A 27502-nucleotide genomic window follows, 5' to 3' on the forward strand; every position below is an offset into this window, starting at 1 on the left:
CACCCATTTTTACATCATGGTGGACCAGATGTTGCAGTGGATGTTTCGGCTCCTAATCAGGGGGTCTCTGGCAGAAATAAGGAGGGAGATGCGGCAGAAGGTCTGAAAACTGGTGCTACACCTTCGGCGGATAAGGTGGCTGCGCCTCATAGTGATAAAGCTCGGCTGGATTCTCCTGAGGAGTGCGGGGGTTTTGAAGAAGTTCTGAGAAAGAAGGGAGAGAAGAGGAAGTCTCAAAAATCGATAGGGTCACAAAAACTGGAGGGAAACCTTGTATTAGGTATGGAAGTATCAATTGATGAAACCCTTACGGTTGCAGACTGCACTATTGTTGGCCAGGCAAGAGGAAAGAGGTTCTCTCCAGAGGATCTTCAGATATGGGGAGAAGAACGCTTCATAAATGATAACCCCTTACGTTTTGAGGCACAATGCCTTGTAAAAGGCTGGTTTCTGTTCAGTTTTGAAGAAAAGGAAGCGGCCGACTGGGTCCTGGAGAAAAATTGGTACATTGGGAACATTCCAGTGCTGATGAAACGCTGGACCCCTCTCTTTGATGCTTTTAAGGAAAATACTGAAGTCTTCCCAGTTTGGATTCGGGCGCTGGGCCTCCCTTTTTTTCTATGGACAGAGGCCGTTTTCAAATCCATTGGTAATCGACTGGGATCTTACTTGGAGGCGGATATGACATTCAGGGAGACAAAGATCAGGGCAACGGCGCGCATCTTGGCAAATATTGATTTGAGTAAGGGTCTGGCGCAAACGATTACTCTTCAGTATAAGGATTATATTTATGAACAAATTCTGGATTACGAACGCTTGCCATTCCGCTGTCATATATGTCATGCTCCTGGCCACCTTGCCAAGGAGTGCCCACTGCACAGAAGACAGAGGCGATTCAGAAGGAAAAATGGTCAGAGAACAAACATAAATTCCCATGCAAAGACTTTTCAGGAAAAGAATGGCTCGACGCCTCTGTCCGAAATCGGTATGGACTCCGGCGGACTTCGAGACGGGGTTTTCTCTGTGGAGGAACAGAAATCCGAGGGAGCACAAGCCGAGGACCCCCATCCAAATGCTGAAGGAAAGGAAGTCGACCGGAGCTTTACGCCTGAACCTATTTCACCTCGTGAGACGGAAATGGTAAAGTGCACAAATCCTCCTATTTTGACTCCACGAAATCATATAAACTCAAATGTCTCCATGCATGATATTCAATCAGTTTCTGTTACACATCTTGTTAAACATTCTGTGGAAGGGATACCTCCAGTGCCTGCCCCTGATATAGAACCTCTTTATGCGGATAAGGGCTCTTTCAATCTAAAATGTGATAAAAACTGGCCTCCTCTCACCCCTCCGTCACAATGTGCTCCTTGTCCCTATAACCTCAGATCTATGGGATCAAAGCCCGAGCAGGTTGGGGCTCTTGGTGGCCTTGGTCAGACTGGATTGATCAAGGGCAAGCGGGGTAGAAAATCAGACATTTCAAAAGCTAAGTTAAAAGCTAAAATCGATGTGGCGGATGGGAAGCAATCCTCAATACCTGGGGTACTTAGAGCAGTGCAGACCCCTGAACATGTTAAAAAATGATCTTTTCTTCATGGAATTGCAGGGGCTTAGCCAGCAAGCCCAAGAAACTGGCTTTAAGGGAATGGCTTCAAACCTCAAAAACAGACATCCTTTTCCTTCAAGAAACCTTGGGGAAAGGACAAGTGGTGGAATTGGTGCTGAAAACATTGATGCCAGGATGGTCCTTCTCTGCTATTGATTCCTCAGGCCATTCGGGGGCCCTAGCCATAGGCTATAGAGAAGGAAAAATAAAATGTTTAAACATGTGGGGATTGAAGAATGTTATGGGAATGGAAGTAGTCTGCCCAGATTTTCCTACATCCTTTCAGGTTGTAAATATTTATGGCCCATGTCAAGGGAGGGAACATTTCTGGACAGATTTGTTGTCAAAATCTTTGATGAACAAGCCCTTGATGGTTGTGGGTGGGGACCTTAATTTTTCTTTGGGCAGAGCAGAGGCATGGGGTCCATCAGCTAGGGAGGATCCCCTGACGGACTTCTTCTTCCAAGCCCTTACAGATAATAAACTCATCGATCCAATCCCGATTAATTTAAAGCCTACTTGGAGAAATAGACGAGCCGGGGAGGACAGGATTGCAAAAAGGCTAGATCGGTTTCTGCTTTCTGAAGGCTTCATAACAAGAGTGCCTCTTTTTCGGCAATGGATTGACGAGATCGGGAATTCTGATCATTTCCTGATTTTTTTGGATCTCTCTTTCCCCCCCCCAAAGCCTCCTGCACCTTACAAATTTAATTCCTCATAGCTGCAAGAAACTTCTTTCATCAATCTTTTTAAATCCACATGGATCCATCCTGACAGAATTACAAATGACTGTAAGAGTTTCTTATTTATGGAAAATCTGAAGAGATTAAAGAAAGCAACCATCTCTTGGGCAAAAGAAAGACAAAAACAGCAAAATGAAGATCTGTTAAAAATCAGGGAGGAATTGAAGTCATTGGAAAGCATTGATGCAGATGGATACTCCACGCAGGACTCTAAGGACCGAATCCTCTCTCTGGAAAAAGCCCAAAATCAGATCCTTCTAGCAAAGGAAGAGGAATGGAGACTGAAGAGCAGAGCAATATGGCTAAAATCAGGAGATGAAAATACAAGTTTTTTCCATAACTATGCAAAAGGGAGGAAATCTGCTAACACAATTTGGAGCCTTAAAGATGAGGAAGGTAGGGTGGTAAAAACTTTCTCAGAACTTTCGGGCTTGGGTCAGAGGAACTTCCAAAGAACCTTTTCTGATTCAGGAGAGGCTACAATAGCTGAGGTTATGAGGACAGCTCAATGTTTTCCTAGTTTCCTGGAGGAGGATGAAGCAGCTGAGCTATCAAGCCCTGTCACCAAGGAGGAGGTTGAGGCGGCAATGAAAAGCATGGGTAAGGACAAAAGCCCTGGTCCGGATGGTTGGACTATTGAACTGTTCCTTCATTTTTTTGATCAGATAGGGTCTGATATCACTGAAGTAGTGGAGGAATCGAGGTTGAAAGGGGAAATATACAAACCCTTTAATTCAACCTTCATCGCTCTGATTCCTAAAAAAGACGAGCCGGAGACCTTTGAAGACTTTAGACCCATATCTCTTTGTAACTGCATTTACAAAATCATCGCCAAAGTGATAGCAACAAGACTTGTTCCAATTCTGTCCAGAAATATCTCAATGGAACAATTTGGCTTCTTGGAAGGCAGACAAATACATGAGGCGATTGGTGTCGCCCAAGAGGTTCTTCATAGCATCAAACAAAAGAAGAAGAAAGGAGTAGTCCTTAAAATAGACCTTTCAAAGGCATATGATCGTATCAATTGGCTATATATCAGATTGCTGCTCACACATTTGGGCTTTGACTACTCTTTCACCAGCTGGATTATGGGATGCATTACCAATGTGAGTTTTGCTGTGCTGATCAACGGAGCGGCATCCCCTTTTTTCAAAAGCCAAAGGGGTCTCAGACAAGGGTGCCCCTTATCCCCTCTCCTCTTCCTGATTGTGGCAGAAGGTCTTAGTAGACTGATCCACAAAGTCAGAAGGTCAAACAAGATAAAAGGTATTGAGGTGGCCTTAAACCTCTATATCACCCACCTGCTCTTTGTTGATGATATTCTGATTTTTTCTAATGGATCTTATGACGAACTCAAGGAATATAAAATTATTATTGATCTATTTATGAAAGCTACAGGAATGCAGATAAACTATGGAAAATCACAAGTGTGTGTTGCAGGATATAACAGGAGAGAATGCAATACAATGTCCGATCTTTTCCCTTTCCATTTACAGCCCTTGGCCTCTCCTTTTAAATACCTGGGCTTCTGGTTAAAACCGGATGCTTACAAAAATGAGGACTGGAATTGGCTCATAGCAAAGATTGAAGCAAGAATATCCCATTGGAGCTTTAGATGGCTTTCGCGAGCAGGAAGAACGACACTTCTAAAATCCGTCTTATTGGCCATTCCTGTTTATTGGGCTGCTCTAACTTGGATCCCAAAGGGCATAATGGAGAAGATCAAAAGGCTCTGTAGCAAATTTTTATGGGCAGGTTCAAATGAAAAATCTGTTCTCCCTTGGGTGGCATGGGACAAGATTGCCAGACCAAAGGAGTGGGGCGGATGGGGAATCAAGAGACTACCAGAATTCAGCCTTTCATTGGCAGCAAAATCTGGATGGAGACTTATCACAATGGAAAACCTTTGGACCCGGGTGATCAAAAGAAAATATATTGATCCAACCCCCCTGGAGGAATGGATCAGAAGTCAGGAGAAGAAAACGAAACAGTCCTCAGTAATATGGAAGGCAACAATTGAAGCTTTCTCAGTGATAGAACAGGGGTTGGCGTGGAAAGTGGGCGATGGGAATAATGTAAAAATTGGTAGGGATCCTTGGGTTGGCTGTAACGAATCATTTGCCCTCTCCCCTGGCCTCTTGAGACATTTGGGAAGTAGAGGCATTTTCACTCTAAATCAAGTGGAGAAAGTGGGTCAGTCAAACATATGGGGACAGGCATGGAAAAGTGCCGGAGACCTTGGATTAAATATTAGATGGCATCCTGAATGGTCCTCGTATGTTGAAGAACTCCATCGCTCCCATGTTAGAATAAATAATGAACATGACAAGCTGATGTGGGCTCATGGAAAAACAGGAAATTATTTTCCAAAAGAGGGTTACTCTTTCCTGATGGAGAAGAAAGGATGGTCTGCTGCGGAGTGGTGGTCGAAAAATTTATGGAAACTCAAATGTCCTTTGAAATCCAGGATCTTTCTATGGTGTATGTTGAAGAGGAAAATCCCAACATGGGACACTCTTCAGTCCAGATTCTTCATAGGGCCGGGGAGATGTCCTCTCTGCAAGGCGAATGAGGAAACTATTAACCATCTTTTCACAACCTGTGCTGTTTCCTTAAAAATTTGGGGAGAGATAACAGATCTGTTAAAATTAAAAGTTCACTGGGGACACGCTCCATTAGAAGATGCGTGGAGAAATTGGTGGAACAACCACCCCGATGGTAACCTCAGAAACCTCCCCCCAATCTTTTTCTGGGGTGTATGGCTTGCAAGGAATAATAGCATATTTAAAGACCAGGCCATAACTAAAACAACAACTGCATCAACCTGTGTGGCCATATACTCTTCTATCCCTCCTCCTGAACCAAAAAGTGCACAAAATCGAAACAGTCCTCCAGCGATAAAGGAAGGTTCTCCTTGGGCTTTCTTCGACGGTGCATCCCAAGAAAACAGGGCAGGTGCTGGAATATGTATTCATTTGAACCACGATCAGTCTTTTAAAGCTTCTGTGGGTCTGGGTCAAGGATCAAATAATTATGCAGAAATGTCTGCATTACGTCTCCTCATGTGCTGGGCATTAAAAAAGAATATTCTGTCCATTCAAATCTTTGGTGACTCCATGAACGCTGTTAAATGGGTTAATGGCAATTCCATGTGTCAAAATCAGATATTGAAGACTATCCTAGATGATATAGTTTCTCTAAAATCTCATTTTAACAACTGTTCTATTTGCCATATTTACAGAGAACACAATGCATCTGCAGACCAGCTTTCAAAAAATGGCCTTCAGCAAGCGACGGGGAGTTGGTCTATAGAAGAAACAAGTCAGGGGCAGGTTACCACATCACAGCTGCCTCCTTTTGCTCCGCCTCTTTGATGGTTTTTTCCTAATACATGTCACAGCTGAAACTCGTTTATGCTTTACGGTCATCTTCTTTCCATGGTGTCGTTTTCAGGAGGGCCGAGTTCTTTATATCTCACACACAATATGCTGAAACAGAGCTTTTTCCTGCATCCTGTACATTCATAAAATGCTGAAACAGAGTTCTTTTTGATCCTGTACATTCATAAAAAAAGTTTACAGTATATTCGTGACTGTTTATATGTTTATTGAAGGAGGACACATAGTCATGAAGAAGTCTTCTGTATGGATTCAGAGAACCAGAACAGTTAAATTCGCTCACTAGCGACAGTTTCAGATCCTCTGTATTCGTTTTTACTCTTGGTTTTGTAATTTGGAGGTTGACTATGGGTCCCTCTTATCTCTGCTCACAGTTCTAAATTAGGGAACAGACCTATCAGTTTAGATACCACTTCTTGGTGGTTTGATGATGATTTTCCGAAAAATGTAACTTTTTATACCATTAATAAAAAGTTTTGATTATTTTCTCCGGAAAAAAAAACAATATTATTAGCTAATATCCTATTTAAAATATTGAAATTTATTTTAAGTTTCAAAATATTTTTAAAAACTACATTATAAAAATTAAAAATAATACATAATAAAAAAAATATCACACCTTAGCAATTTTATTAATTGACATCCTATTCAAAGTCTTCACATATGTAAACTTATTTCAGAGAATCAATCCAGTAACTTAAAATGATTTTCAAAGATCATCCTTTACCCTTTACATGAGTTTTAAACTATAATGTAATTAAAGATAAAACTATAAAAATCTTACATAACCATTAGGTTTAACATTGTTATAATATTTATTTTTTATAAATATAATAAAAATTAATTAATTAATTTAATTATATTTTAATTTATTATTAAAAATTATTTTTAATAAGAATAATAAACTTATGAAATATTTTTTGAATTAAAATAAAATAAAAATAAAATTGCTACAAAATCACATAATATTTCAAAAAAATTCAAAAAAATATTAACCTTACACTGTCCCAAAATGTATCATCCCCACAACTAAGACTGAAAGACATGAAAAGGAAATGATAAAAATGGATTATTACAACCCGGGGATTATTACCATCATTGGGAATCTGTGTTTTTTTCACATTTCTTTATTCATTTATAATTATTATTATTCTTCATTTCAATAAGTTGTTAGTTTTCATTCATTTAAATACTTTTTCATCGTACTATTTTCATAGTGTTTATTTTTGAACGGTTTCGAATACAAAATATAAAAATAATAGTTTAATAGCAAGAATATGAAAGACATCTTAAAATATATAAATATGATTTAATGAGTTCGCAAAATGAAAAAGAGTTTCAATACAGATAAGAAAAATGAAACATCGGACCACCAGCGGGTTATTACAGGTGGCGTGGTTTTCCTTGATAACGGTGATGAGTCAAACCGACATTCGCGGATAGCAGCCAGAGATGGTTGTCCTCACTGTTGGTTTGACACCTGAGTTTGATAGGTTTTGCCACCTTCGGAAAAAAAAGAAAAATGCAACATCGTGTTTATTTCGACAACGATACAACATGAAAGAATATGGTATATCAATTTTAATGATGGTATAATAAAAAATGATTTAAAGGAATAAAAAAATGCAAGTGATGATTTAAAACATATATACTTTAAGTAATCGATATAGCATAAAACATTAGGTGCATTTATTTTAGAGAATGAAAAAAAGTTATAGAGTAATTAGTTGCATTGATTTTTATGATAATATAACGTAAAATAATGTGATATATTAATTTTAATGACTAAATAATGAAATATGATTTATAATAATGTAATTTTGTTAATTATAATTATTATATATAGCATGTGAAGTTTTATTAGAATTGTTGGTTGACTTAAGATTAAATCTCACCGGGTGGTTGTGTCATGTGTTAGGAGAGGAGACATGCTAAAAAATCTAGTCACCTTAGGCTTGGTCTGGCCCAGGTCAATGCGATCTTTGAGTGACTTTGACGAATTAGATGCCCCTCGTTCGTGGTTCCTCAAGCCACAATTCAAGTTTGGAGGAACACCGACAACTTGACAACAACAACAAAAAAACCTACTATATAAAAATAAATTATTGATTTCAATAATAATGTGGTTGAAAAAATAATACCACATTGACTTCAACACTCAAGCTACAGCTACAAATTATCCATTGAAATGAGCACAATAAAAATCGATTTCAAAATAAATATTATAAATTGAAGTCCATTACTGGGGTGATTCATGTATTAATATTTTTATATTAAAATAATAATAATATATATAAAATGTTAAAAAATATAAAATGCATTAAAATATATAATTCAATAAAATTAAAAAATGTATACAAAATTAAGATTAACATAAGAAGTTGGAAGAAAAAACTATTAGAATTGAAAAGAAAGAGAGTCAAAGTATGATCATCACTTTAAAAAAAAACTAAAGAAAACATATTGAGATTGATCATTACATAATCTATCTAGTATTTTTTTAAAGGATATTATTACCTTTTTACATAATTGCTTGATTATTGTTTAGTTTAATGAACCTTGAGGGCAACTCTATAAGACACGATATTGGAAACCAAAATCAACTATATTAAATATTGATCTCAATGAATGATGTATAATGTGTACATATTAATACATACAACAAATCGTTGAAATAGTTTCCGGGTCTTCTTGGACTCCAATAACTACTCACCATAATACAAACTAACCCAACCTTAATCCCAAGGATTAGGTGTCTAATATTCGCACCTTAATACAAAGGGATGTATCAAACTCCAAGAATGAGAGCTCAAAATGCAAAAATGCATCTCAACCGAGAGTTGAATGTCTCTTAAGCAATGGTTTTTAAGGATTACCACAAACCAATATAGGAGAACTCAAGGTCTCAACCAACACCAACTTTGGAACCTTCATAGCAATTCTCAGAACAACCAGAAATGTGGTTTTAAGGCGACCACTAACTCTGGAACTATCAATGTAGTTCCTCGAACAATTCTGAATATGGAAGTGCTCATTCACAAACAATTCACTCGGTAAATACTAAAGTCTCTATGGCTACAACTCTGGCTCTAATTGGTACAGGTTGTGGCTCAGGTTGTGGATCTCTGACTCAATCCTGCTTGACAAATCTTCGACCCTGTAGCAGACCGTCAACAATTCCCTCCCTTGTCGAATACAAGGTGAGAAGTTTTCTTCATCACTGCAAGCTAGTCACAATTCTTGCACATATTCTTTGGTATGACCTGTAAATCTTCTTGGTTGTTTTCATCCAATCTCAAGAAGCAATCCACCTGAAATTTAGTTTCTCTCTTGCAGTCTTTCTGGAACATCTATTTGTATGGTGATTGCACTTTCCACAATGCTCACATGGGTGAAGATAATAACACTGATCTTTCACATGTCCAACTTACACTGTTGGCATCTATCAACTTGTTCTCGAACAACACAATCCAAAAATCCAGCGCTTCAAAATTGTATTGGTTTAGAAAAATATGGAATGTGAAAAGATACATCCATGATATCCTTGTTATAAGCCAAACCAGTTATGTGTTTATTATGTGTAATCTCTTCCCACGGTCTTATAAAAGTTTTGGGAATGATAGGCTTCTTATATGTATGCAAATGACTCTTGCATACCCTTTCTTGAACATTACTTTACACTGCATCCAAATTTTCTTTTGAAATCACTTCATTACTCTGACTTGACTGATGATCAGGCTCAAACAAACTGTTGTTTTAAACAAGAACAGGTTCAGAATTCTTCTTTTGCAGTTCTTCTCTCTGTAACTGCGACTCTATTTGGAGAAAATCAAATATCTTTTGTACATCATGTAAATCAGATTGCATATCAACAATAATAAATTTGTTGATATTTACTGTATCATCGTCATTAGATTTAATCAGTGTATTCAATAGTTTTAACACTTTATCAAGTTTAATCAAACTAAGGGTGTTGGCTTCAACAAAAAATGCACCCATTTTACAAAGTAATTAGATGGATAAAGACAGACAGCTTTATAAATTTCTAGTCAAAAATATCTCATAAAGATTTGAACTTGTAACCTTGTGATCTTTAGCATACCAAATCAGCTCTTCTAACCACAATTCATTTTCCTTTATTGATTTTATATTCTATAAATTCTATAATTAAAATCAAAACTCAATAAAAATCAAAATTGTCAAATCCCTGTGCAACGCAACACGAATTCAAGAAGAAAATATCAACTTTGAAATTCCAAGCTTCCTTACATATGTTCACTCGAAAATGCACAAATTACGGTGGCATTTTCTTGGTTAATATAAGCACTTATTCGATCTCAAACATAATATGCTTGACAGTCAACCCTTCAAACAAAAACTTATCTTTTCAGGATTTCTTCTACTCCAGAAAGTGTGTATTTGGTTTATAAAGTCATTTGTTTAATTAGTCATTCGGTCAACAGATATATTATACACGACTCATAGGATAAAGAAGGCACAATCGACTTCCGGATACGCAGTGACTGCAAAATTATTTTTCCACTCTTTCGGGTTTATTTTAGCCTCAATTAGTCCCTGTCAGGGACAATACCACTGTTCAAACAAATACCAAACTCGATTCCATTTGCACTTAAAGCATGTCATCCCCAACAACAGGGTTGTCACATTCACGACCTCTATTTTAATTGATTGGCTCTTAACACAATACTCATGGGAATCAAAACTTCAATTTACAAAGTACTGATTCAACACAGCAGTGAGTACAAATCCATTATTGTCATAAATAACTGGACTGTCGAACCGAAGCCCTGTGTGGTTGGTGTATCATCACAGTAGCTTCACTTTCTCTCTCTTTTTTTAGCTTCACGGTATCATGATAACAACAGCCAGTCTTCTACACGTTGCGTGTTCGAATTGTATAATTTGAACAACGAATAGCTCTTTTGACTCCTCTAAAAGATTTTTCGGCGGTTGTTCACTTAGTTTCAACAATGCCTAATTTCTCCAACAAATGACACCTATAGTAGGGACCGACGAGTCACAATAATACTCAACAACGTTAATAGAATACTTTTTTATCTCAAGTTTCAATACCAATTATTTCAAATTAATGGTTATGGATGTTTCCTGGTAGCTAAAACAATGTAGTAGAAATTATTCATTAAGAACAATAACAACAGTCATTGTGATGTTCAAAGACGCAACATATTTTTGTTGCAACATCTACCAGTGGAATCAATTCTATTTTCCCCATGCAAGAAGCCAGATTTAGCAGATGAGAGTCACACATAGTAAATAGAAACTTTCATATAATATTGTTCCTCATATCTTCCTTTACATATAGAAACTTAAAAATCTTCCAGATCTGAATGAGGTGATCAAAAAAAATAATCGTAGAGAGTATAAGCCATATATTTAATATACACAAGATAGAGCAAAATTATGAAAGGAATGAAGTTTCATCTACCAGAAAGATACCACAACATTCGAACCAATTATGTAAACTCCACAAGAAATTAAACATTGAACGATATTGAACAAATGGACGTGTGGAATTTAATGACCCACTGACTGCACGTAGGAACCAAAGTTCGTTCTTCATCAAAATACAGTAACTAAAATTACCTCGTTAAGGCATGATCTAGGATATATAAATGAGAAAACTTGGGTAATTTACTTCAATACCAGAATTGATGTGATTCCAAATTTTTTGAGTCCTCTACGGTTCAATGGTTCTGTTGATAAATTCCTTCTCTTGTCCAATGCCCCGAAGGGCCACAAAACTAGTGGCTCATCTCAATCAATAGGCGGATGAACTACCTGCTCTGGTACCATTGTAAGACACACGATATTGGAAACCAAAATAAACTATATTCAATATTGATCTCAATGAATGATGTACAATGTGTACATATTAATACATACAAGAAATCATTGAATTGGCTTACGGGTCTTCTTGGACTCCAATAACTACTCACTTTAATAAAAACTAACCCAACCTTAACCCCAAGGATTAGTTGTCCAAACTCAACTTGTCACTAGATCTCTTATCTCTTCCTCGAACGTGAGGAGGTCAAGGGTTGGACTAGTTTCATCCACTATAAGTTAGGCTTGTTAGAATGTGGCAACAACTAGTTAAAAGAAAATGCAAAAACCTAAATTTATTTTAGTAAATTTGTATGGTTACTTTAACAATGTTGGTTTTCAAAACTCGCGATAATTTTCATAATACATGTAAGATGTCTACTTCAATATTTCAATAAAGCCCCAAAGTTGAAGAGGGACATAAAGCCTAATTGTAAAATCCTTCTTGTTTAATAAAATACCTTACCTTGTTTCGTGTAAGTTACCCTAATAAACTATTAGGGTTTTATGACTTAAATTTCATTTGTTGTGTGTTATGCTCATTCTTATTATTATTTTTCCATTATCCATATTTTAAAGGATCTCAATACCAACATCATATCAAAGCACCAGTTAGATGAACAAGGCAGAAAATAAAGCCTAGTCGCCAAAACCTGAGCCATGCAAAGAAGCAAACCTAAATCTGAACTATGTAGGGTTTCAACTACATTAACAAGTCGTATTATCACTGGAAGCTAACTCTTGTGGTTGTTCTAACATAATTCAATTTGAATATGAAATTGTAATATAATGCACATGGAGAAACCAAAACCTATTATTTGGGGCCATTACGCAGCGTAAATTCAAGCGATAGGATTTTGTTTACAATGAGGAGATAGACAGATCCATAGGAAGAGTTTAACTCAATTAGTAGTGAAAACCCTAACCACAAAGGAGAGGAGGTCAAGTGAGCTCATGGAGTTGGAGTGACTCAGTTGAGTTTGTGTGAGGATGGTTAAGCCACGTAGAGATTTTTCCCACCATTGAAGAAGATAAACAATAGGTCAAGTAGGAGTAATCATTGTTTGCAGGTTTGAGGTGTAGAGAAGTCGTAGCACTGTATTCGAGCTATACAAGCCAAAATCTATTTGAATTATGTTGGAAGAAAACTCTATAGAGTCAGCAAGCCTAGCTGCTAACCACCATCGTGGATAAATCAAGTGCATTTGGAGGTAAAGTATATATTTTGTTTTAAATTTAGAAGCATATAAATAAATACTCATCTTGGGTGAAAGGCATACAAGTTTTATATTTTTTAAATCCATGTCAATCTTGTAAAGACCACTTATCCAGATATTGTAGTAAAGACACCTTCTTTTTTTTCCTACTTCCATAATTCCAAATTGACATATTAAACAAAAAAATATAAAAAACAAAAACAAAAGAAAAAAATGATTTGGAGGAAGATTCCATGTGTAGAGAATAATAGTCAAGGTGAGGAATACCAAATTTTGGGTGGAGAAACTTAATAGTACTAATAACTTTGAATTATGAAAGATAAAATGTGACATTTGTTAGTACAGTAAGTTTCCATAAAGAGGCAGATGGTAAGAGAAAGAAACATGTAAATATGATCGAAGAAGAGTGTGAAGACCTAAATGCTAAAACCCTTAGCACAATCTGGCCATATTGCAAATGGTGTTTTGTTTAATATTATAGGTGAAGTAATAGTAGTAAGCTTATGGAGAAAGATGAAATCACTTTACATGGAAATATGCTTGATAAATTGGATATATTTGAATAGGTAATTATACAGGCTAAAAGTGAAAGAAGGTACACAATTTTCATATCATTTGAATGTATCTAATACTCTTACATTCTAGGTGATTTGTATAAATTTTATTGACAAAGATAAGGAAGTTACATTATTGTGTTCATTCCCTAAATCTTGGTATCATTTTGTGACTTCCATTAGCTTTAATACAATTAGGACTCTTAAATTGATTTTGTTGTCAGAGCATTGTTGTCTAAGGAAGTGAGAAGGAAATCTACTATTCAAACCTCCACACTAGAAGCAATGTTGGCTACAAGTTAGTCCAGAGAAAAGTGAGATAAGTTGAGAAGCATATCCAAATGAAATTCAAAAGGTAGAAAGAGTAAGCTTAAATATTGGTACTATAACAAGTCATGGCATCCCATGAAGGATGTTGGAAGAGACGGGAATCCAAGAAAGACTCCAAGAAGAAGGAAAATCCAATTGAATCAATCTCAAGGATGATTGATAAAATGTTGTCTATTGTAATGTTCCTCAATACTATGAAGAATGGTTGTTAGATTTTAGTAATTATCATCACACATAAGTTGGTTTTCTTTATATCAGGCTATTGATGGTGAAATTTTTTCTTATAGAGAATAATATTTCTTGTATGACTATTTGGGTTGAAAGTGTCAAAATTAAAATGTTTGATGGTATTATAAAGACATCAATGGATTTTAATCATGCACCTGAACTAAAGAAGAATTTAATTTCTTTGGGATATTTAGATTCTAGACGTCATAAGTTTATAGGTCAAGGTGGAACATTGAAACTGTCCAAAAGGGAACTTTAATGGTTATGAAGGCTACAAAGATAGAAAACCATTACTAGTTGGATGCAAGTACTCAAATCAATGAAGCAAAGTTGATATCTCAGGATATGATTAAATCTACTCATTTATAACATTAGTTATTGGTTCATATGAGTGACAAAGATCTACATGTACTAATAAATCACAAAAATAATTCTAAATTTAAAATATATGAATTTGAATTTCTACAAATATTAGTATATTTTGAAAGTAGTATAGACAAAAGTTTGAAGCAAACAGTCATATTAGTAAAGGTATTCTTGATTATATCCATTTGGGTGTTAAGGGGTCATCTCCTGCAATTTCTTTTAGAGGATTGGAATATTTTGTGTCATTTATATATAATTTCTCTAGAAAAGTACAAGTTTATGTCTTGAAAGAAAAGCTTATGTATTTAATACATTTAAACAATTAAGAGTTATGGTAGAAAAGAAAATCGACAAAGCAATCAAATGTTTAAGAATGGATAATGGAGTTGAGCTTCATTATATTTGAAAAATATTGCAAAGAAGCTAGGATCTTAAGACACAAAACTACTATATATACTCCCTAGAAAAACGGCGTATCAAAACACATGAACATGACTTTTCTAGAAAGAGCAAGGAGAATGCTCAATAATTCCAATTTGCAACGAATGTTGTGGGTCGAAATAGTCACTACACCTTGTAATCTTCTAAATCAGTCACTATATATTGGAAACAATTGTAAAATCTGTGAAGAGGTATGAATAGGTCATCCTTGCAATTATTAGAATTTAATAAAAAAAAAATCGTTGTGAAGCTTGTGTTCTTACTCCTAAGAATTAAAATTCTAATTTAGACTCCATATCAAAGAAATATGCCTTTGTTGGTTATGATGATATAGTTAAGGGATATATAATGTGGGATCCTACTTCCCACAAAATCATCATTTGCAAAGATGTAATAATTTAATGAATCTGTTATTAAATTAAATAGGTTAGAAACTTATTTAAAACAATAACATGTTCCATTAAATCACCAAATTCACTTGGGTACCTAACCATTAAAAGACACAAGGAAGCAAAGAAGTTGTAAATATTAAAGATATTCAAGAAAATGTAGAATTTCCATAACATTAAGAAGATCTATAAGGGAGAGAAAACTAAAATATATGAACCACGACATCCACAATAGGTCACCATGTAAAGGTTATACATATACATGTCTATATTATAGGGTACCACATCACAATGCTAAACGACAATTATGGTCAGTTTTTATTTTATAAAAAAAAAATATATAAAATTTTAGTAACATGATAAAAGGTTTTATTTCTAAATTGACTTTGGTTTATACCATGTTTAGTGTTTAACGTATATAAATATATTTAAAAAAAATAATTGGTAAATAAGTTAAAAGTCTTTTACCATTTAAATATTTATAACACTTCTCCTCGAACCTTGGTGATCCCTCGCTTTGCATTCCCACAATTGTATCCCACGTTTGTGCACCTTAGCTCATTTATGGTTTATGATGGGTGGCGATTGCAGCCAGATCTCCATGCGGGTTACAATCAATGCACCAGTCAAGGTGGTGAACGGACAATGCTCAGGAAATTGCAGCAATATCGAGACATGAATTCGATAGTTAAGATGCAGGGGAACAATCATTGTCCCATTCATAATGCTCACCTATGTCAACTCTACTAGTATCTCTTGCAAATCTCTGCAATTTTGGCTAACCTTGGCAACGGGCCTTAACTATGCTTGTTTTTCTCTAGCAAAACCAATTGCGACCTTGCCCTACTACTCCATTACTTGAAAATTAATCTTTATTGTCCACGCTTCGAGATTAGCTATGCCATCCTTCCTCAGTGGCCATAGTCACATTCGCAAAACTTGGTCTTTTGTCTTTGTGGAAATTGTTGGGCACCAAAGCCTACGGTGATAGGTGAAAATATATGAAACATTTCCTCCCATGCATACATGGTATGTGAAAGAGGTTGAGTCAGGTGTGGTGGGCATGGAAGAGGGCATGGTCAGTCACCCTCGACTTGGCATGGCCGAGGGATGGAATGATACGATGAAGATATGCCTCAACACATCAAGCTCCTAGCGACCACCATGGAAACTCAAGAGCTTAGGAATACTATTAATGGTCACTGGGTTGTCTGGAACCTATTGGGCTACAACCTGAGGGATTAGGAAGAGGTCCTATGACTGTAAGAGTGTTTATTTTTGGTAGCATCAGATGTGCTCTAAGTCTCAAAATTTGCAGGGAGGCTTAAACACATGCATTCTCCAATACCCAAAAATCGTTTTGGGAAATTCCACCGAGAGACAGTTTTATTAAAATAATTAATTATTTTTAATGGAACCCTATGTCTAACCTTATCAAATTAAAATAATTAAAGGGTATTAATATAAACTGTGGGTGAAACTTCTAGAAGAAGGTGAAGATCAAGTTAATATGATCCTAGCCATTGATTAGAATCTAATATGTGTCGTTGATTGATCAATGAGAGGATTATAAGAGAAGGCTAGATGGGCACTTGGAGAACACACCGAGAGATCAAGAAATTGAATTTCTGAAGTGAGAATTTCTCAAGAGGAACTTTTGATTGAGTAGATTTCTTGCAGTTGAGGGTCAAAGATAGCATTCGGAGAGAGATTTTCTCACTCGGAGAATCATCAATAGAGAGAAGCATAGAGTGATCTAGCAGCTCTTACGCAGAGGCTAACACAGGACCACGCAAAGGAAGCGTGGAGGGTGAGAGAGAGTACGAAATTTTGCAACAGAGTCAGTTTCAAAAACTGGGAGTCGGGGTGTGAGACCGGGAGGCTGAGAGCAGTGACTCCAAGCAAAAATTGATCAGCTGGCTGGGTGACATAGTGCCTATAGGCGCTGACACAGGGACTACACAAAGGCACTGCAGGGCCTACGAGAGGCACCTCGTCCAGTGACCGGATCAGCGAGGATTTTTCTCAGTGATTGTGTGAGGTAATCTCACAAATCTTTTTGCCAGTATTTGCCTCTCTGTAACTGAATAAACCCTTGAGGTGTTCAGAGATGTATTTAGAATTTGCTACTGCTTAATAATAATAATAAACCCTCATATCTGTTGCACTGGTTTTCCTGCATTGGGTTTTTCCGAGGACATTTGTCCAAAAATAATTGTGTCCTATGTGTTTGTATTTTCTTGCTTAGTTTCTATGTTTCAGGATCATATTTAATTTGGTGTAGGTTGGTTTAGTAATTTACTTCAATATTTCAAGAAGAAACCTGAAATAAGTTTATAATGTAATTTACAATCCTGGTGAAGTAGATTCCACTGGTTACAATAGGATTCCTGAGATTGTTAGATCTACGAATTTTCACAAAGAGGAAAATAGTTGATGTGTACTTTCTTCTTATACAAACCTGCTTTGCTTTGAGGGTGTTGTTAGGAGCTTTGGGAATTCAATTCCCTCCTTTGCCACCTCCAACCTCTCATAACTCCCTAGCTCCTTTAGATAGTGTTCCACCAAGTTTCTGGGACGTGGAGACGAGGGAGTGGGGAAACACAGGACCGGCCTATGAAAAATCTTCCCAATAATTTTTAGGAAACGTGGGGGCCGTCGTGGTCTTTAACACAAGGGACACCGACAAAAATAGTAAAAATACTAAAAAATTATAAATATATCATTTAATTTTTATAATTTAACTCTCTTTATCATTTTATAACACTTACATCATGAAGGATAAATCGATGAATCATATAATTAAAACAAATTTAAAACGAAAATCATGATACAATCATACACGTCACTGTAACATTGTACAATGAAAATAAAAGTTTAAACCATACTGAAGTTCCAAATGTGATACTGAATATTGAAATAAAAGTCAAAAGTCTGACACATCAAGATTCAAATTGGTGGGGAGATTTTTCATAGGCTACTCTTGTGTTTTCACGCAGGTCCCCCACCCCCATCAATTCATAATATATTTATACTATTTTATAAAAAAAAATAGGGATTTGACTTTTTTAAAGATTTGACCTCAATTTTTTTTGGAAATGCAGGAAATCTTTCCTTTTTTGGGACGTGGTAAAACATTCCCTAGACATCCCCACGTCCTCGAAGTGTAAGGAAGCATTGGGACGTGTTTCCTAGGTGGGGGGGCGCATCCCCGTGGAACACTTCCTTTGGAAAATTTAGACTCTACAACTCAAGAAGCCAATCCTCCTAGCCCTAAGATTCTTCAGTCCCAGATACTCCAAGCACCAAGATCTAGAAGCCTCAGGGGAGTAAGTTCACACCTCTACCAAGCTAGACATCAATCAAATGGCTAGCAACACAAACGCTGGCAAAGCTTCTCAAGCTTGTACCTCCACACAGCCAAAGGACACCACTAGCTCGTCCTTGCAACAACGTGCCGCCACAAACTCGTATGGAGTGTTTATTGAGTGGGAGCAACCTCCTTAGATCCCATAAGGACAAGAGGACTCATTCGAGTTCGAAGAGATCTCTATAACCTCAAACTTTAAATATAAGCATATCGACTAATTCTCACCAGATAAAACAGAGACAAATAACCACGAACAATATAACTTTTCGAAGCAATAATACAAAATATCTTATTTAAAAAAAATATTTATGTTGTAAATCAATAATTAATACTATTAACTATAGCAAATATTTTTTCTTATTTTATTTTTTATAAATTACTATTTTATTTTTATAACTGATTAGTCCTTATGAAATTAGGATATATTTAAATTCAAACTTATTTAGTCAGCTTTACATGTTTGTTGTCGTATTATAATTTTATTGTGTATATCAATAAATATTATGATTTTATGTGATTACTCATGAGAAAAAACCGATTTCCCTAGTATCCCGTGGTGGGGATAGTTAATGTTATTCCTTTCACCCTTTCTCAATTGCCATGAGGGGCATATTCACCCCCCATGAGATTCAAAAGGTACACACCCTAACTCTCCCAATAATATAGATAAATACATGATTAAACAGGGAATACGATTCCTACGGATTTTCTGTTCATGGCTTTTATATTAATAACTTTTATTTGATATTATTTTTAAGATATTATTTTGCTTCAATGGGCAATTAAATTCTCGTTAAAAATAAATTTAAAATAAATTACGTTCCGATCAAACACCTTACATCTCAACGACTGGTTATAGGTGATTAAAGATTTCTAGAATATTTATTTTCACAATACACACCAACTCAATCTTTGGATTAATGGAACTCTTCACTCCTTTTCTGTTTGATTGATTGTTACCCGACCTCACTAAGCTATAGATTACAAGTGTGATTCACCGACACAGTTGCAGAAGCAAAGCCATTATCATTGAAAGATGCAATAGCAGAAGGTAACCGAGCTTAAAAGTGCAAGTGAAATAGTATTTTTTGTTTCTCTTACCAGTTCAAATATGCCTTCCAATTCTAGTTGCTCAAGTGCAGGAAACGTCTCGAGCAGATTGTCAAAGAGATCAACCATCTGACTTTCCCTTTCCAGCAGCGGCCAGTGAATGATGTAGAGAGCCTTCAATGTTTTCAAGGGACCAACTATCTCAAGAAACCTGTCCGCCGAAAATGGCTTCTCACACAAATCCAACCGCAATTCAGCAATATTACCGTCATCCAGATATTCAATTAGAAAAACCGAAAATGAAAGTTCATGCAACAACACGCCATTTACTCGCAGATCATGTATCATAATCAATTGCTTCACGCACGTCTCAGCCGACAACTTCAGAGTCCTAAGCTTCGGACAGGTTATCGTCAACATTTCCATCTCCACCACAACTATATATAAATGTTTAAGGTTGGGAGCGGAGATAACAGGCTTCTTTAGGCCAACGCACTCGAATAAACTAAGATCCTCAAGGATCGGAGTATGAGAGATAAAGCGGGCTAGAGACTCATCTGTGAACTCCATGCTGTGGAATGAACAAGTAATGAGATGATTGAATCCGGAGAAATGGGTTGGAATACTGGTGAGACTGTAATTGTGGAGAGTGAGCATAGTGAGACGAGTACAATGGAAAAGGGCGGGAGGAACGATTTTCTTTAGCAGAACTATCGAAACGGAATCAGCGAGAGTCAAGCTTTGAACATTCTTGGAGGCTGCATACCGCACCCACTGACATACACTTTGAGGAGCGAAACACCAACTGTTGAATCCGGTGGCGCCAAATTCGGAAGTGTTATTGAACAAATGAAAAGCCTCCAGATCTGTCGAATGCGACAGCAGAAGGTGGAAGATTATTTTCTCCACCGTTGCAACAGAGAGTGGATCGGGATGTGGGTCGACACTGCGCAAAAGGAGAAAGGGAGAGAGCGTGAGTCGAGGAATTTGAGCGTAAAGAAATCTCCATCTCTTCGCGAGAACGGCGCATCTCACGGCTTCCCTAATTGGAATTTTGGACAGAATGCGACAAAGCAATGGGTCTGGAAGTGTAGAAAGTATATCTGCAGCAACCGGCATGATGATAATTTACAACTGGACTGGCCAAAGATTACAGTCCCTTGCTGATATGCATTCGGTTTTCAGAAGGACGATGCCGCCTTGGGAAGAGGATGGACTCAATTTTCTACTACTCTCAGCAAAATAGTGACCTACAGAGGATATGTGGCCGTGACCTGGTTATGTTTAATGTCAGCGGCTTTGTCTCACTGAAAGTACATATGGTTCATTCGGGCGCCGCCGCCTTGGCACATACCCGTTAAATTGAGGCAATTCCTATTTTCACCTCCATAGTAAAGGGTACCTCTGTCAGAGTCTCACAGAGCACGGCGACGGCATCGACCATACCTTTCCGGCTGCCCAGCAAAAAACCCCGGCGACCCTGCCCGCAGCCAACCTTGCCCTCTGACAGGCTCCTCCGCTCCCCCGACCCTGCCCGCAGCCAACCTTGCCCTCTGACAGGCTCCTCCGCTCCCCCTTAATATATTCGATGTACTTAATGCAAGTGGATGAAGTTAATGCAAACGAAACCTCAGCGCTCGGCATTTGAAACCCTGCAGTCCCGCGCAAAATTTGAAATTAAATTTAAATGAAATGTCAGTGAAAGTCTGTATGAAAAAATCTTGCTGGAAGCATTTAGAGCGGATGGTTTGTAAACTTAAACAACAACTTTTCTTCTTGGTCGAAACATTTTTCACATTTACTCTGAAGTCATGGTGAGTTGATTGATATATTACTGTAAGAGAAAAGGAGACTATCAAGTTTTCGCGTTTGCTTCAGACGTTGTTTCACAAATTTAAATATAATGATATTAATTTCAATAAGCTTCTTTGATTGAAGAATTACATGTTACGCTTTTGCACAAATTTAAAATTTAAATACATTGTGTGTGTTAAGTTTATATCAATTTCAAGAAGCTTATTCGATTAAAGAATAAACTTTTTAATTAAACATTTATATATTATATAATAAATTTTCTTCTCCTTTCTTGTTACAATTATTAATCAGGATTTATGTTAAAGGAGTGTATGTTGTATTATAGCTTCATGGCTTCCATAGTAGAGGTGGTTGGGATCTTCACATGATACTCAATTCTTAGGCACTGGAAATGTTTCTATATATTTTAGATTCAAGTCAATATATACAACCTTTTCTCTCTGTCCCGAGTTTTGACATTGGGCTTCAGTTAATTAAATCACCGAATGTTTCTATATATTTAAGATTCAAGCCATATATATACAACCTTTTCTTTCTGTCGCGAGTTTTGACATTGGGTTTCAAGTAATTATATTACCGAATAATGAGGATGTGGGCATGAATTGCGAATTTGAAGACTGGTTTGAGAAAATTAGTAATACTGAATAGTTTTCTGAAAGTGATGGCAAAGACTTCTGTAACTTTCAATTACATTGCAATTGGTTCTGCCATTTTATAAGTTATTTTATTTTTTCATTGATTATTGATCTTTTAAACAGTTAGACACGGATTTAGTTTTTGAAGAATTTTGATATATATTTTATCTAACATTTTCAAAATAATAGTTACCATATGGCTGTAGGTTTTGAGATTTTGATATATAGTTCATTTCGCATTTCTAAAATAGGCGAGAAAAGAACATAAGTACAAGATCACCCAGAACAACTCTATTTGGATGGAAAAGAATGGAATTTTGAAGTTTGAGGGTTGTCTAATTTTGTGTATGACTGAGGTGGTTTTTGTGAATAATTTTCATTAAATTAAAAAAAAAAAAAAAAAGATTTTAACTAAATATTTTTTAAATTTTTCTTTAAACAAAATAATTTTTGGTTTGATAATTTTTAATCAAACTAAACAATATAACTATTGATTTTTTTTCAATATATATATATATATATATATATATATATATATCACTTTTATCGAGGTGGAGAATTGAACCCTTGATTTCACATCAAAGAGTGTCTTCACAGACTACCACCTGTCTATCCAAAATTAAAATTAAAATTAAAAAAAAAAAAAAAAAAAATTAATTTTAAAAATAACCGCAGAAAAACATTTAAAAAGTAAATTTCCCAAAACAAAAATCTAATATATTTCTATTTTAAATGATAACCATGCTAATATAAAAGAACAACAACAAAGTTAACTTTATCATTATTTAGATATACATCCCATTAATGATTCATCTCTAGTTCTTTAAGCATTTATGAAACATGATCTCCCCATCTTAAAAATGAGAAAGGAAAAATATTTAAAAAAGATTCTATATAAATTTATATTTCAATATTTATATTGGCTTTTACCAATTTAATAAATATCATTGGTAACATTAAATCTATATGTTGCTCTTCTTTTTCCTTGATTTAAAGTTATTTTGTTTTTTTTAATAGTGATAGTGTTATATTATTTTTTATTTTATACTTTAATTTTTAATTAATGATTAAAATTATTAAAAAAATATATTGTATTATTCATTATTTTAATAAATATATATATATATAGTTAGTAAATTTTTATAAATATAAATTCATGGGGTGCAAAACATATTGGCACAAAAATTAGTAAATTGTAATTTTATTACTATTAATAATTATAAAATAAATTAATATATGAATTAAACATATATAAGCATGTAACAAGATTATACTATGGGCTAATACTATGGTTATAGATACTATGTCTAAAAAACTATAATTAATTTCATATGGTATTGGTTCATATGACACTTTTTAAATTAATGATTTAATTTACAAGGTAACAAGGACATAATTATTTTTGAGATAAATCTCAAATGTTGATTAGACTATCAATAACTAAAAATATTATAGAATATTCCACCTAAAATAGATTCTTATCATCTATTTAATAATTATTCATAACTAAATTAAAATTATGAAAGTTTTAAGAGAAATATGTCAACTCCAAGTTGATCATGGACAAAATTACACATCACCATCACGTTGGGCTTTAGAATGAGCACCTTGGCTCAAAAATAATATATTTAAATTATTAATTCAAAGAGAATTTTTTCATATATATATATATATATATATATATATATATATATAAATTCCTTCCTATTATAATGGTAATGTTGATGAAATATTAAAATATCCTACAAAGTTAAAAAATAATTATTAATTAAAATCAATTCCTATTTACATTTTATTAAATTAGCATTCAAGAGAGTCAAAGACACTGTTTAGAATAGTGTGCTTAAAGTTATATTTTCAAAATAATATTTTTAATAATATATATTTTTTGATAAATTATTGTTATAAATTATTAATTAGAGTTATTTTTGGTGGTTGGTTACAATGGTTATTATCTTTTTTATTCATGTTGAAATTTTCACTAGTGATATGATAAATTATAAATTTCTTAATAAATATTGTTGTTTCTTGTCAATGGATGTTGTTATATTGGCTTCAAGCTTTGTGAACTCTTTTTATTTTTTTTAAATATTTAATTTGGTTAAACTTATATGTATTAATATTTTTAATATTGTGGATAGCTTGACTCTTTTCTATATTCTCCAATAATTTAGTTAAGATTTTATATATTGACGTCATCTTAGTTTTAGCCACAAAATAGTTATATGCACAAGTCATAATCATATTTAAATTAGACCAAAAAATTTAATTAGATAAGTAAACTAATTATTAAAATAATAATAAATTACTTTATTATATATATGTATATATATATATATATATATATATATATATGGAAAAAACAATATATAATATTTAAAATAAATAATAATTAATATAACTTATTGTTAAAAATGAAAAGATACACCTTTTTTAAATCACATTCATAAACCATATATCTTATATCAAAAAAATGACTCAACCAATATACGTTGTATTATTTATACATATATTTGTTTTTGTTTTGTTAATTGATATTTTTATTTTCTCACAATATCATCTTGTTAGACCAAAGAACATTGTTTAGACTAAGTCATGTCGCACTGCTGATATCTGGCAAATATCTCGATATATCATAATTGAAATACCAGTTACTACTAAGTACATAATTCTTAAAAGAAACAAATATCTCGGCTTATTCTATTGAAAGTAAAAGACATAAGTCGAGAGGCTAGATAAAACATCAAGTATTTGATGAAGTGACTAGGGATGGATCCTAGGCACTTGTACCTGCTAGGGCTAGAGGCTTTAGGCTACACTAAAGATGGCCCTCTATGTGGACTAAAGATAATGCAAAAAGAAGAACATGCATGCATAAATAAACCCAGCAACAATAATTGTTGGTAGGTGAAAAGACTAGAAAGTGATGTGACACTTGTAAAAATAACTCAAATATTGAAATGAAACTTGTACACTATAATAATAATAGAAAAGCTAGTAATTCAAATAATAATTGTGCAAAGCGATACTCAAAAACACAAAAGCGACATAAAAAAGCAACAAGAAACAACACTTGAAAAAATTACCCGAAAAAGCATTGCAAACCAAATCCAAAGCTCCTTGAACTCATGAAGATGGTTAGAGATCCAATGTGAAATGTGGGAATAACTCTACAAGCCTCCATTGTATAGATTTACTCTCACGATATAAGGGTTATAGTTTATGATGAGCATGCATAAAATCAAGGAGGAAGCGACACTTGTCCAACGATGCCTATATATAGAAGTTGCATCTATATAGAGGTTGAAGTTCTGCACAACTTCCATATATGCACATATATTTTGTATATGCACAACTTCCATATATGCACATATCTTCAGTATATACACAACTTTCGTATATGTGCAACTTCCATATATGTGCATCTACTAGATATGTGCAACTTCTAAATATGAACATATACAAAAGAAACACATATACGGAAGATATGTGCATATATGGAAGTTTGGCATATTCAGTAAATACACATATACATAATTTTTGTGCAACTTCAACCATTGTATATGCCCAACCTCCGTATATGTACAGTTTCTGTATAAGTGCAACTTCCATACAGCACATATTTGTTTGTGCATATGTAGAAGATGTGCATATATAGAGGTTGAATTTCTACACAACTTTTGTATATGCGCATATCCTCTATATATGCACATATCTTTTGTATATGCACATATCCTTCGAATATGCACAACTTGTTTATATGTGTTATATTCTATATATGTGCAACTTCTTTATATGCCCATATATTCCATATATGAGAAACTTTTGTATAATATGCATATATACAGAAGTTGTGCATATGAAAATGAGTGCACAAATTTCGTAATATGAATATACAAAAACCTCCATATATGCACAACTTCTGTATATGAAAAAATCTTCTATATATGCACAACTTCTGCATATGCGTGTATACTATATGTGCACATATACAAAATTTGTGCATATATGGAAGATGTGAATATACGTAATTTATGTTCGACTTCAACCACTATATATGCATAACCTCCATATATGTGCAACTTCCGTATATGTGCATATTAATTTGTGCATATATAGAAGATGAACCTAAACAGAGGCTAAAGTTCTGCACACATTTTGGAGGAAATTCCTAAATAATAGGAGCCTATTTCCTTAGGAATTGCACAAGGAAATAGGGGCTCAAGCAGAGGCAGAAATTGACTAAGCTTGGGTCAGAGCTTCTAAGTGAGCAGAGAGATAGGTTATTCACTTGCTAGTTGAGCTCAGATTGAGCTAGGAATTGTAATACATCTCTATTTCATCTGATTAATGCAAGAGGCATTGGATCAAGAAGGGGGATTTAGGAGGATGTGTTTAAGGAGAGGTGGACATATGACAAAGGTAATGCATACCTAGGATAACACAAGCTTCAAGGCCCTTGATCTAATAGATCTAGTGATCTAGAAGGTGAGGTGGTGGAAGTTCAAGTAGTTGAGTTGGGGGGGATGTATCACTAATGGAAATGAGTTTAATTTTGACCTAAGTGAATCACATGTTAATGAGGCCTTATAAATTATTCTAAATCTACATAATCCAGTGTAAAAATTCGATAATGAGAAGAAACCAATGAAGGGGGTAAGGTCTAGACAACGGATTATCACAAGCCCCCTTGTATCTCTCAATGCTTGGTAGAGGATCTAGGTCCAAATTTGTTAACCAAAAGCTGAGATTCAATCATTCTGATGAGCCCCAAAAATTGGTAACTTATTGGGCTCATTTTGCCTATTATTCTCGATTAATCCACCATTCTTCATGGTTTTATGCATGCTTTTGAATATATTTATGTTAATTGAATGAATGAGAATAGTCACTTGACCACAAAGTCTAATACGTGCTTATTACAAATTTTTGGACATCTTTTGGACCAAGGTCAAGCATTTATGAGCCAGTTGACAGCCAAATATGAGGGAACAAGGCTGAGGATTGGTAGGAAGGGTGTCTCCTGCACTAAATGACCCCTTCCTCAAGTTCTCCACCATCAACTCGGAGTTCAACATCCCACCAAAGATGATTTCCAAGGGCAGCCAAGCAGATTTTGTGAAGTGGTTAATTAACTACAGTTTTGAGCAGCCAAGCCCCTCAAGTTAAGGAGGGTTGTTGGGAGTCCTCGTGGTGCATAAGTAGGAAGCCTTCAAGCCTTGGTAGTTTAGCTATTGAACAGTTGTTTTTCAAACTTTAGTGCTGTTCTATCTTTCAACTCATTTTCGAGCTCTTGTTGTAAACAGTTTTGTGACATGGTTATTTTTTGAGTAATGGAGATAAATTTCACTTTGCACCAGCTTTGAGCTTTTCTTAGGAGGCTATAGCTCTTGGGGTTGGGCCCACATCTCACAACATTCCAAGTTGTTGAATTCGTTTATTCGATGAACATGCTACCGAAAAAAGATCTAGCATTGGGAACACTGCTTCAG

At 35.0% G+C, this 27502-nt stretch overlaps 2 protein-coding genes across 2 annotated transcripts; one reads left to right on the plus strand and one right to left on the minus strand.

The window, feature by feature from the left end:
* Positions 1–2417: 2417 nt before the first annotated feature.
* On the plus strand, positions 2418–5726 carry LOC149144713 (uncharacterized). The gene has a single exon (XM_089452248.1). It carries the CDS (start codon positions 2418–2420, stop codon positions 5724–5726), a length of 3309 nt encoding a protein of 1102 aa, XP_089308374.1.
* A 100-nt stretch (positions 5727–5826) lies between these two features.
* LOC149144714 (F-box/LRR-repeat protein At3g26922-like) lies at positions 5827–20679 on the minus strand. Its single transcript, XM_089452249.1, has 2 exons — positions 19612–20679; positions 5827–5865 (listed from the first exon to the last, which is right to left on the minus strand). Exons 1-2 carry the CDS (start codon positions 20677–20679, stop codon positions 5827–5829), a joined length of 1107 nt encoding a protein of 368 aa, XP_089308375.1.
* Between the last annotated feature and the right edge of the window lie 6823 nt (positions 20680–27502).

The sequence above is a fragment of the Pinus tabuliformis genome, chromosome X (genome assembly GCF_031772625.1).
Source record: "Pinus tabuliformis cultivar Carrire ecotype Pingquan chromosome X, CPIR1, whole genome shotgun sequence".
In the NCBI taxonomy this organism is placed as follows: Eukaryota; Viridiplantae; Streptophyta; class Pinopsida; order Pinales; family Pinaceae; genus Pinus; species Pinus tabuliformis.

Bases quoted from the DNA above. Each gene is read 5' to 3' on its own strand.
- LOC149144713 (XM_089452248.1), top strand. From the start codon at position 2,418: ATGGAAAATCTGAAGAGATTAAAGAAAGCAACCATCTCTTGGGCAAAA.
- LOC149144714 (XM_089452249.1), bottom strand. From the start codon at position 20,679: ATGCCGGTTGCTGCAGATATACTTTCTACACTTCCAGACCCATTGCTT. The intron at 5,866-19,611 runs GTAAGAGAAACA...ATGAATGTACAG, and splicing joins TGGAAGGCATATTTGAACTG to GATGCAGGAAAAAGCTCTGT.